An 11595-nucleotide genomic window follows, 5' to 3' on the forward strand; every position below is an offset into this window, starting at 1 on the left:
GTGCTCAGAGTGTGTATCAGCTGCTATTATACACTCATGGCAGAGCCAGCATGGAAACTACAAAATATGGCACAACAGGAGTACCTACAAGTAAATGGAAAGAGGAAGAAATTAATTGTGCCTCAAGGGGGGAGGTCAAGCAAAATTTCTCAGAAGGAAATATTTGAGCAAGGTCATGAAGGCCATGAAGCCAGGAGTTTTCTGGGTGGAGTGGGAAAATTCAGACTCCAAGAGGCAATGGTTTTGTCTGGGTTCATCCAGCTATGAGCAGGAACCACCTCAGCTCCTTCCCCACTACTGCTGGCTGGGTGAGGGGCACTCTGGCAAAATGAGCGTGCTGTGGACAAGGAGACTGCTAAGGGCCAGGACAGCCCCAGGGCCAGCCAGGGTGCTGCTGCCCGAGCTTGGAAACATGACAGTTCTTCCAGGGATGGTTGACAACAGGGAGTGTTGAGTTTCAGGCTGCTGGCGTCGGCCTTGGTGGTGCCCTTTCTGCTGGCTTCTGAGACTCCAGACAGTAGCCAACCTCCTCCCTGCTCTTGCCACATACACAAACACCCCCACGCCCCTGTGGCCTGAGTTGTCCTACCTCCCCCCAAATGGCACCTGCCCCAAAATAGCTTCCATGTGAGAGCTACAGAAAGGAAAAGATTAGACCCCGCATGAAAAGGAGGGAGGAGGAGGAGGAGGAGAGAGAGTGAGCAAGCTGTCAAGTGATCTGTGTCAAGCTTCTGGGAAAGTATAAAATCCCTCTGGGGCCAGGCGATCTCAAACCCCAGCTGTCAGAGCCAGGACATCGAGTCAGCCCGGACTTGCTCTTCTTGTCTTCCTCAGACTGCACAATGGGGCTCAGCGACGGGGAATGGCACTTGGTGCTGAACATCTGGGGGAAGGTAGAGACTGACCTCGCGGGCCATGGGCAGGAGGTCCTCATCAGGTAAAAGGAAGAGATCCCATTGCCTCTGTCACCCACTCCCCAAAGATCAAGGGTGTGTGCCTGTAAGGTGGAACGTTTGCCTGGGGTTGACCAGTTGGCTGCGTTGGTTGAGTTTATTAAAACCCCCGCTTGGTTCTCCTTTGCTTGTGTCAGGGGCTTGAGTCCAGAAAGGAAGAGAGGAAAAGAGATCCAGCTCATGCCTGTGTCAGCAGCAGGAGAAGCCTGGTGCTCAAATGCTGGATGCCTAGCACCCACCAAGAGGAATCCTAGAATTGTAGACAGAGTTAACCATCTCTCAGGCCCTGAGACGTCTTGTCCAGCCACTTCAATTAATGGTTGAGGACAAAACGGACCTGAGAGGGACAGGACCTCCCCCATATCACAAGTCCATTAAGGTCTATGAACTGTCAAGGCTAAGACGTGGTCTTCAAGATGAGACCCGCAGCTCTAGAATGGGTTCTGCCACTGAGCAGTTGTGTGACCTTTGGAAAGGTACACAACCTCTTGGAGTCCATTTCCTCTCCTATACAATGGGGGGAAATGCTAATATCTACGTTTTAGAGTGGAAGTGAGATTGAATAAGATAATGCATGTAAGGGGCCTGACATTGTTCGTGGAATATAGCAGGTTCTAGAGGATGTTAGTAATTGTTATGGACGGAGCCAGACTAAGGACCTTCACAGCATTATACTTAGAAAACAGAAGACAGAGGCCCATTCGTGACATTTGATGTTGAGGAAGTTTTGAATTTGAGAGCTCTGAGTGGGGTGGTCTCCAAGTGCATCTTCACTGCTATAGCTAAGGGTTCCTGAATAAACAAAAGAAAACAAAATTCCAAGCTTTGAACATAAAGGATGGCGTGGGATTTTATTTTCCCATTGCCCTCAACCACAGATGGTGTTAGATCCCTTTTCTGGTCCCTTCTCTCATGCTCTGGGCCAGTGCGAGTCAAATATCTAATGGGGCGTAAGTCAACATTTCTGTACCTGGCAGCAAGTGGGCTCTGGAGCTGCCTCAAGTGAATGGATTGTCATTCACACTTTAATTTACAGATGAGTTCCTCCTTCTTTGTGGGCCAGGTTTTCCTCTCCAATTCAGATGTGTATTCAGTCTCACTTGGGCTTCACTCATTTCCAGGTCCCATGTCTGGGGAGAATGGCCAGTCCCGTGAGCTTTATCCGCAGTCTGAGCCCTTAGTGGTTCATGCTAGAAACACCTGGGGAAGGATGGTCAAGTTCTCTGTTGCCTCTGACTGGCATCATGGAGGTGTTCCCTTCTGTCTTTCTCCTCCTGTCCCTGACAGCAAGACATATCAGCTCCTCAGCCATGTTTGCTGTGTGACCTTGGACAAATCACTCCTCCTCTCTGGGTCCTGTTTGCCTATTGGTTGAGTGAAACGATTGTCTGCCAGAGTCTCTGGGGTCTGTTTCTGTTCTCACGCCCTGGCATTCCCTGAACCCATGCTCCTCCCCTGCTTTTAGAGAGGAGAGGGAGGGTAGTTGGGGTTGGGGACCAGTTTGCCGAGCACGAGACTCTCCAAGGCGATCTGGGGGCTGCCAGCCCCCAAGGCAGTGACTTGAAGGAGACTTGGGGTATTAGGTCATCAGGGGAAACATTCCCTCCCTGCCCAGGGTGGATCAGGGAGACCTGCCAAGGGCCGGGGGCCAGGGATGAGATGTGATGCCTGAGACTCCAGCCCCTGGAAGGTCCCAGAAAGCCCAATGTTTTGTCACGTCTTAGGCTGAGGGACATGCAGAGACCATGCCAACTGGTTCTGCCTTCTTAGTGTTTAGGGTCTGGGGAGGAGGGTCCCCCCTGCATGGAGAGGGTTCGGGGGGTGGGGGGAAGCTAACTCCCAGGGCTGCATGTGCCTCTGTGGGAGCTGGGCTCTTGGTTCTGATCCAGATGCTCAGCCTTACTGACCTTGGCAAGGTCATTTCTCCTGCTCCCTGATTATAGAAGACAGCAAATTCTGTTTGGCTGAGCCTGCTAATAAAACACAGAGGGCTTCACTCCAAGTACATGATCATAAAGGTCTAGGACATAAAAGCCAGAAGGTGAGTTGGAGAGCCTGGCTCCAGGAGTGGGGGTCCAGGAGGGAGGCGGCTGCTGACTGTGCCCCTGCCGTTCCTTCCCCTGCCCAAACCCTTTCTGCTTGATTTATTTTTGCATTTGGACAAAGAATTTTGAGACCACGAAGTTTGAAAATCACCGCTGGTGGCCAACACTTCTCATGTTACAGGGAGGAAACACGGCCTGAGGGTCTTGGCCAGCCAGGGGCGGCTATAGACAGAACCCCAAATTCCCGAACCCGATGATAATGATGGAGACGGTGGTGGCCACGGCGGTGATAATGGTGGTAGGGACAATGAGGAAGGGGGAGGACAGCAAATATTTACGCAGTACACACCGCCTGGCCCTGTGTTCGGTGCTTCATGCATATTAACTCACTTAAGCCTCACAAGTGCCTCATGAGGTAAATATTATGATCACCACTCTGAACAGAGAGGTTAAGTAACTTGCCCAAAGTCACACAGCTGAAATTCAAATCCAGGCAGCGTGGACCCTCGCTCATCACACCCCTGCTCTGGAGCCCCAGGCTTCCGTGTGGGCGTCTAATCGGGCCTCAGTTCAGAGGATGGCTGGGAGGTGGCCTCCTTTCTTGCTGACTTGCCTGTAGGCCTGTAATAGGCCAGGAAGGTGGACGTAGGATGGAAGATGACAACAAGAGGCAAGGGAGGGCTTCTGCAACAGGAGAGAAAATCCGTCCATCCTTCTCCGCGGGGTGATGGCTTCCTCTGTCCATTCGCGGGACCTGCCGTTAGGTTAATCCAGGTGTGGCCTTCTGTGGCTGCCCCCACTCCCAGGGGCAGGACTGTGGGCTGAGGGAATGAGGTGGCTGAGTGGTGCTGGAATGATCTGGTGGGCACGGATTAGCCCGATTTTCCAGCACTGTTGAAAGTAAATCTGGGCTCCCTTGCTGGCTCACTGGTGGAGAGTGGAAGGTGAGGCAGGGGTCAAGCCTTAGAATTTGGAGGCTGAGATATCAGCTAGACCAATCCTTTTGTTTTATAGATGGGTGAACCAAGACCCAGAGAAGTTGAGTGATTTCTTCAATGTCACACAGCACATAGGAGACAGAGCGGAGATCAGAACTCAGCTTCCATAATTCTCAGTCCCGTGTCCTTTCTCCCATACATCTGGGGGCCTCCCAGAATATCTGAGACTCCTGGCTACCTTGGGTACAAGTCCTTGGCCTTCATCTGCCCCAGATAGCTCCCTCCAGTGTCCCGACCTCCGACCTTCCCCTGTGGGTGCTAGGTCTCGCATCTGCCAGGCAGGGATCATTGTCACCAGATAATAATAGGAGCTCAGGGACCCTTGGGTGAAAAGTGCCAGAGATGAGCTGTCAGTGACGCACATGGCTTGGCGGGGCCGGGGCCGGGGGGTGGTGAGGTGGTGACATTGGGCAGGGTGTGGACAGCCCTGAGCATTCTGGGGAAGCAGGAGGGATTCCCTCCCGGGAGAAGGGTGTGCTCCCTGTTGGTGCTGCCCTTTGCACGCTTGTGTGTGTCTGGGTGTGCATGCATGTGAATAAGGGTGTGTGCTAGGAGATGCTTCCACAAACTGGAGTGTGTCCATAGCAGGGCTGGAGGCGGTGGCAGAGGCTGGAAGCCACGAGAAGGAGGAACTTTCCGAGGACCTGAAGCCATTAGACAGGAGGAGGGAAAGCCTGGGCAGACAGGGTCACTCCTGGAAACATTTCAGGGTGTGACACAAGACAGAGAGCATGAGTTCTAGAACTGTCCAGTCTCTGCTGTGGGCTTTGCCACTGGCCAGCCGTGTGACCCTGAGCACGTCACTTACCTCTGTGGTCCATTCGCCCACAAGGGAAATGGGGAGAACCACTCCCATCTAGGCAGCAGGTAGGACTCCCTTTAACCAACACCCACCTTTCCACAGCAGGAAACACTGAGGTCCAAGGTTACAGGTGGCTGCTCAGGTTCATGGGCAGAGTCGATCTGTGGCCAGATCCCTGGCTCCCTGGCAGGAGCGGGGACCTGGTCTTTGGCAAGTGGCTCCCCCTCCGACCCCGGGGCCTCACTGTCCGTACTGTGAGGAGCCTGGGAGGGACAGGAAGTCTAAGCAAAACAAGCAAGAGCTTTCTGAGCCCAAGAGCTAATCTGGAGTGGAATGGCCCTCAGAGGTAGTAGTGAGCCTCCTGTAGCTGGAAGTATTCAAGCAACTGAAGGATGATCCCTAGGTAGGAAACTGCAGAGATAGTCCCCTGCATGGTCTATTTTTTGAGTCACTCTGATCTGTTTCTAGTTGGCCCTTCTGCACACCAGCCCTGTAATATTGAGTTATGCCTTCACACCTCTGAGCCTCTGTTCCCTCATCTGTAAAATGGGAATAGTGGGACCCTAAAGGGAGTTGCACACAGGAGGTACTCAACAAATCCAGGGTCCTCCGGCCCCAGTGCCCCCACGTCCCCCTCTTCTGCCCAATTCCAGTTAGTCACCTACTCTCCAAACAACTTAGAGAAAATAGGGGTGAAGCCAGGGACCAATGCAGATACAACCTTCCCTCCTGCCTCTCACGGTAGCAATGCAGAAGACGCAGATAATGAGGATGAGAAAAATCATAAAGCTGAGCCTCTGTATAGCACACTGCGTGCGCTTGGTGCATATGCTCTCATTTAGTCACAGCATTGCTGCTATGGGTAGGGACCCGTTATCCCCTTTGTTTGGATGAGGAAGCGGAAGCCCAGAGAGGTAGAGTGACCTGCCCAAGGTGACACAGCTGGAAAGTAGGGGAGCCCAGCCTGGCATTCGTGTCTGGCCACCTCCAGACCCAACGGCATGTTCCTGTGTCTGACTCCCACCCTCCTTGTGCCCGCAGGCTCTTCAGGAGCCACCCTGAGACCCTGGAGAAGTTTGACAAGTTCAAGCACCTGAAGTCAGAGGATGACATGAGGCGTTCTGAGGACCTGAGGAAGCACGGCAACACGGTGCTCACGGCCCTGGGGGGCATCCTCAAGAAGAAGGGACATCACGAGGCTGAGCTGAAGCCCCTGGCCCAGTCACATGCCACCAAGCACAAGATCCCCATCAAGTACCTGGAGGTAGGAGGCAGGGCAGGGGCAGGTGGGAGGGTGGAAGGACAGGCCTTGGAGGGATGTGATTTGGGTTCGAGTCCCAGCTTGGCCCACGATGCTCCTCCTTGTGCCCCAGGGCCCTCATCTATAAAATGGGCTATTGTCCACTTTGCCTTCCTCCTGGGGTCACTGAGAGTAAACCCACTTCTCCCCCAAATCAGTCTGTCATCTAGGGGAAGAAGGGAAGAGCAGATATTGGGAGCACCCCTTGTATTCCCCTTCATGGGAAGGTAGCACTATTATACCCACTGGGCAGATGAGTAAACTGAGGCACAGGGAGGGCGATAGCTTGTCCCTGGCACACTCCCAGGATTCAGACTAGGGCTCTGTTCCTCCAGAACCCCCGCTCCTAACCCCTATGTCACAGTAGAGTAGCTGGGGCTCCATCCTGGGGTGGGGGTGGCCAGCAGGCTGGCGCCACTGATTCCAGCATCTTTACAGATGAAAAGAGAGACAGCCCTGGTGTCCTAGGCAAGGGGAATTGGTTTGAACCTCCTTTGGTGGGCTGAGAAGTTGGGTGGGCGGGGGAGAGCCTGAGCTGCAAGGAGGAGGGGTGTGGCAAGAGGGAGGACTGAGATCTGGGGAATAAAGGGCCTTAGGGATAGGTGCAATCCCTGGGGATGGGAGCAGCAGATAGGCTGGTGCAGTGATGAGGATAAAGATCATGGTCATAGCTACCAGTGAGGATGGGCCTTGGTAAGCATTCGCTTGGATCACTGCGTGGAATTCTCACAGTCTCCCCGAGGTGAGGAACTGCATTCAGAGTCTTCTTTTTCTCTGACACAAAGGAAGTTCAGAGATAAGGAGTCCAGAGCCGGTGTGGGGGCCCCACAGCCACCAAGGGTGCAGGCTCTTTCCGTGCTGCCAAAGTTGGCATGAGTCCTCAAAGTTGACTCATGGTCCAAGATGGCTGCTAGAGCTCCAGCCATCTGGTCCATGTTCCAAACAGGAAGCAGGAGGAAGAGAGGAAAGCTCTCTTTTAAGGAGTCACAGAAATCCCATCCAGCGGTTTTGTTTACATCTCATTGGCCAGAAGTTAGTTATAAGACCACACTCACCTGCATGGAAAGCTGGGAATTGTAGTCTATTGCCATTCCAACTTCAACTAGTGTTCTGTTACCAAGGAAGAAGGAGAAGAGGGGCATGGGGCAGGCAGTTAGCAGACTCTGTGCCAGGCAGGTATCCTTCTCATACCCACTTTACAGATTTGGAAACTGAAGTCTCAGAGAGGTTAAGTAGCTTGCCCAAGGTGACACAGCTAATAAGCCAGTAGGTACAGTCTGATCTACGGTACTCCGGAACTCAAGCTCTTAATCCCTTGCGGCACAATGTCTCCCATCAACCACCACCACCCCTGTCTTCAGCCTCTCAGCTTCACCTCCCTGCACCCCAGCTGCCCCCACAAATCACACAGAGGCAACCCTGCCTGCCCGTGAGGAGCAGGTCCTGCCTTTGAGACTCTGCGTATGCTGCGGACCCTGCCCTCCCCATCTTCTCTTGGCAACAGACCCCTGTCCATCCTCCAGGGCCCAACTTAGAAGCCACCCCCTCTGCATGTGGCTGTCAGCTGCTCCATCCACTGGCGCCCCCCATCTCCCCCCTGCAAAGCCGCTTTATCCTCATCCCTTGTCATGGCGCCTGCCCGGCTGTACTGGGATTTATCTCTTTACCCAGCTGTCTCCTGGCTGGGGCATGAGCTCCCCAAGGGCAGACCCTGGCTCTCCCATTTCTGAACCCTGGTGGCATGTGGTGGGCTCACAACACAGCTTGAATGACCCCTCCCCTCTAGGGGGACAAGGAAGCAGGCTCAGAAAGAGAAAACGATGTATCCAAGTGGAGTAGAACCCAGGTCTACTTAAAACAAGCTTCATTTACTGCATAAATCCCTGCAGAATCTAAGACGGAGCCCCATGTCTGCTCTCCTGGCTCACTGTGGGACCTCCTTCCGTGCTCTTCCTAGGGGGCTGCTACTTCCCGGCGGGGAGTGAGGGGGCCACAGAGGGGGCTGGGTGCCAAGGGCAACTTTTCTCAGTTGTCTGGCTGCCCAAGCCCACCTTAACCTGGATATTAGTGGCTGTGCCCCAGACTCAGAAAAGGCTGAGTGAGGGGACCCGATGGGGTCAGCTGAGCCCCTGTTTTATGGTGAAGTCACCCATGGGGGTCACGGCAGAGCGGAGCCTGGAACCTGGGTCTCCCACATTTTCCAGGGGCAGGGTTGACTTCATGGCAGCCCGAACCCCCGCTTTGTTTTATGACATTTATGACGTTAGAGGTGAACTTCAACATATGTCCAGATCGATGTCCAAAGGCAGGTGTTTGTGGAGTTGCCCTTGTTTCTTTTTTTTCTTCTTCTTCTTTCTTTTCTTTTCTTTTCCTTTTCTTTTCTTTTCTTTCTTTCTTTTTTTTTTTAGAGAGAGAGCATGCGGGGAGGTGCAGGGGCAGAGGGAGAGGGAGAATCGGAAGCAGGCTCCATGCCCAGGGTGGAGCCTAATGCGGGGTTTGATCTCACGACCCTCAGATCATGACCTGAGCTGAAATCAAGAGTCGGACGCTCAACCAACTGAGCCCCCCGGGCGCCCCGCTGTCCCTATTTCTAGGCAGAACTGTGTTTACGGGCTGTTGCCGTGTGTGCCTCCTGAGCCTTCTGTCACCATGTGCCCCCTGTTACCTGCCTGTGGTCACTTGCACTTGGGGCACCCTGAGAAACAGGGAAAAGCCACGCAAGGTGTTGTCCCTGCCTCTGTCCCTGGCTCTGGCAGCCGTTTGCCCACAGGCCCCTGGGTGCAAATTCTAGCTCTGCTGTCCACTTGCTATGTGACCTGAGTCTGGCTACTTTCCCATCGGGGGCCTCTGTAAAGTGACACCACTTGGTCCACTGGCCACAGTTGTGGTTGGCATCAAATCTCGACCAACTATCAAAAAGGCCCAGTAGCATTTTACACCCGTGAGATCTTTCAGTCGCTAAAGCAGCCGTGCTGTAGATGTTCCCGGTAATGATATTGTGGGTGTCTGAGCACTTGTGCGGACGGTGAGGCTGGTACGGGACAGGCTGGGCCCCGGGGACGAGCCGTAGGCCTCCCTCCTTCCCGCCCACCAATAATTCTGAGCACCAGCTCTGTGCTTGGCCCAGAAAATATGATGCTCTGCCCCCCACCCCCGCCAGCCCCCAAGTAGGCTACTTAGAGCAATAACCACACTAAGCCATCGAATGCAAAAATTAAACACACACAGATGGAAATAGTTTCTTTCTAGATTTTCCGACTGGGAAATCCTGGGTAAAACCACGGAATGGCAGCATTTCCCTTCCTTTCTGCTGCCAGCATGGGGGCAGTGTCCTGGGCTCTTGCACCAAGGTGGGCCTGGTTCCCCGTCGGCACCTGTCTCCCAGGGTGGTAGGGAGAGAAGGAATTAATCCACAGAGACCCCTCGGAAGCACGCCTAGTGTGTAATAAGCCCTCGATAAATGGCCGTGGAGTAAAGAGAAGGTGGGACTCAGTCTGATTCCCATCTGGCTCCTAGCGTGTGCGCCCCTGTGACCAGCACCCCCTTTCGTCTCCTCCCTGCAGTTCATCTCAGAAGCCATCATCCAGGTCCTGCACAACAAGCATCCCGGGGAATTCGGCGCCGACACCCAGGCTGCCATGAAAAAGGCCCTGGAGCTGTTCCGGAATGACATCGCTACCAAATACAAGGAGCTGGGTTTCCATGGCTAAGCACCTGGGCGCCCCCACTCCCACCCCCACCCACTCGGGCCCCGGGGCCAAGGGTCGGGTGGGCCTAGATCTCCTGTAGCTGTGTAGAGTTTGCTTCTGAGTGTCTGCTTTGTTTGAGAGGTGGGTGGGAGAGGCTGAGGGGCTGGGCTAGGCTCTTCAGGGTGGCTTCGCTTGCCTGGAGACTGGGGTCCTCGTGGAGGGTCATCACCCCGGGAACCAGGAGACATGTGACCCTTTGCTCACTGTGGCCCCGCAGTGTTAATTCGCCTCTCTCTTAAACTCCAACCCAATTCCTCCAACCTCCAAACTCAACCACACCTTCACCCTCACCTCTAATCACAAATCCAAGCCATAAACCAAGGCCTGGCCATAAAGATGCTCTCCTATCACCCCCCGCCCCAAAGTCTGTCTGCAGTGAGAAAGAGGTGTGGGCGGAGAGGGACAGCCACACGCATCCCGAGAGAGGCGACGGGGGTCTGGAACATAAGTGTGCCTTCTCAGCAAATGGAGTGACTCACCTGGTTTTAATAAAAGACCTTGCAGCATCAGTCTGTGCCTGGTGATCTTCTTTTTCCGGAGCAAGTGAAGGGAAGAAATGGCTGGGATTGTGTGTGCAGATAGCCCTGGGGGGCGGAGGCAGAGGGAGAGGAGGAGAGGAGGGAAATGGGGCAGGAGGGAGAGAGGGACGGGAAGTTGCCTTCCTTAGATCACCCCTCAGTGGTGGGAACAGTGCTGGGCACGGGGAAGGAGGGGGGACAGCCCTGGCCAGTGGGGGAGGGGGTGGGCTGCTCAGCAGACCTTTGCAGTAAGAGGCAAACAGTTGCAGGGCACCCAGAGGAGAGGACCCGGGGAGGCGGGGGGGGGGGCAGTCACCGTGCTTACAGCAACTTCAATAACACGCCAAGGACACCGGCTAGTGAGCGGCAAAGCCGGGTTCAAAGCTGGGGAAGCAGCGGGGACTCCAGCTGGGGAGACGAAGAGGTGGCCAGCCGGTGGCGGGCACTGACCTTGTGGCCACGGAGAAAGGTCAGACGCATGGGGGTAACTTACAAACACAGGCCAGGAGCCACGGTCCATTATCTACAAATGCCAAGCACAGGGACAGAATGTGTGGTATTGCGGTGAGGACCCAGAATAAAACACTGGCATGTGACCGTGGCAGCCGGGCAACAGGCTGGAGCCGAGGCCGTGGACAGGGGCCACGGAAAAGGGGGCCTGAGTCCACTGGAGCGCCCAGGCCGGGAGGGCCTCAAACAGAACCTAAGATTCAGGATACCAACTCCGGGAAGCCACAAGTCCTCGGCCCCGTAAAGCTCCAGGAAGGGAGCTAGTCACCCTTGCCCTTGAATCCCCGGGGCCCAACCAACCCCCTGCGATGAGCCTGACCTCAGACCACACCAAGGTTCCCGGCAGCTGAACAGGGCGGAGCTCATCTGCTAGTGTAGACATGTCTCAAATCCTAAAAGGCTCATCCATCTGGCTACGCTGCCGTATCCACAATAGCATGAAAGGGTCCCCCTCCTCGGTCTGCTCCGGGCTTTGGGAGTTCTTCTGCTATCTGAGATGGTGGGAGAGAAGGGGAGGGGAGTGCAAAGGGAAGGGAGGTTTTTGATCATGGAGTCTGGGGAAAATTCCATGCATTTATATAGTCCTTCAGTTGAATGCCCAGGCCAGGAGCACTTCTGTGTAGATACGTGTGCAGGATTTAAAGCTGAATGGGCTGGGCCCTGCCCTCAAGCAATTGACAATCTAGTCAGGGCACCGGGCGCTCTGATAATTAAATCAGG

At 54.5% G+C, this 11595-nt stretch overlaps 1 protein-coding gene across 1 annotated transcript; it reads left to right on the forward strand.

Annotated features, from left to right (window-relative positions):
• Window positions 1-587: 587 nt before the first annotated feature.
• MB (myoglobin) lies at window positions 588-10356 on the forward strand. The gene is made up of 3 exons (XM_034987623.1): window positions 588-937; window positions 5840-6062; window positions 9662-10356. Exons 1-3 carry the CDS (start codon window positions 843-845, stop codon window positions 9806-9808), a joined length of 465 nt encoding a protein of 154 aa, XP_034843514.1. The 5' UTR covers window positions 588-842; the 3' UTR covers window positions 9809-10356.
• The last annotated feature ends 1239 nt before the right edge of the window (window positions 10357-11595 follow it).

The sequence above is a fragment of the Mirounga leonina genome, unplaced genomic scaffold, assembly GCF_011800145.1.
Source record: "Mirounga leonina isolate KUSES-001 unplaced genomic scaffold, KU_Mleo_1.0 Mir_418, whole genome shotgun sequence".
NCBI lineage: Eukaryota > Metazoa > Chordata > Mammalia > Carnivora > Phocidae > Mirounga > Mirounga leonina.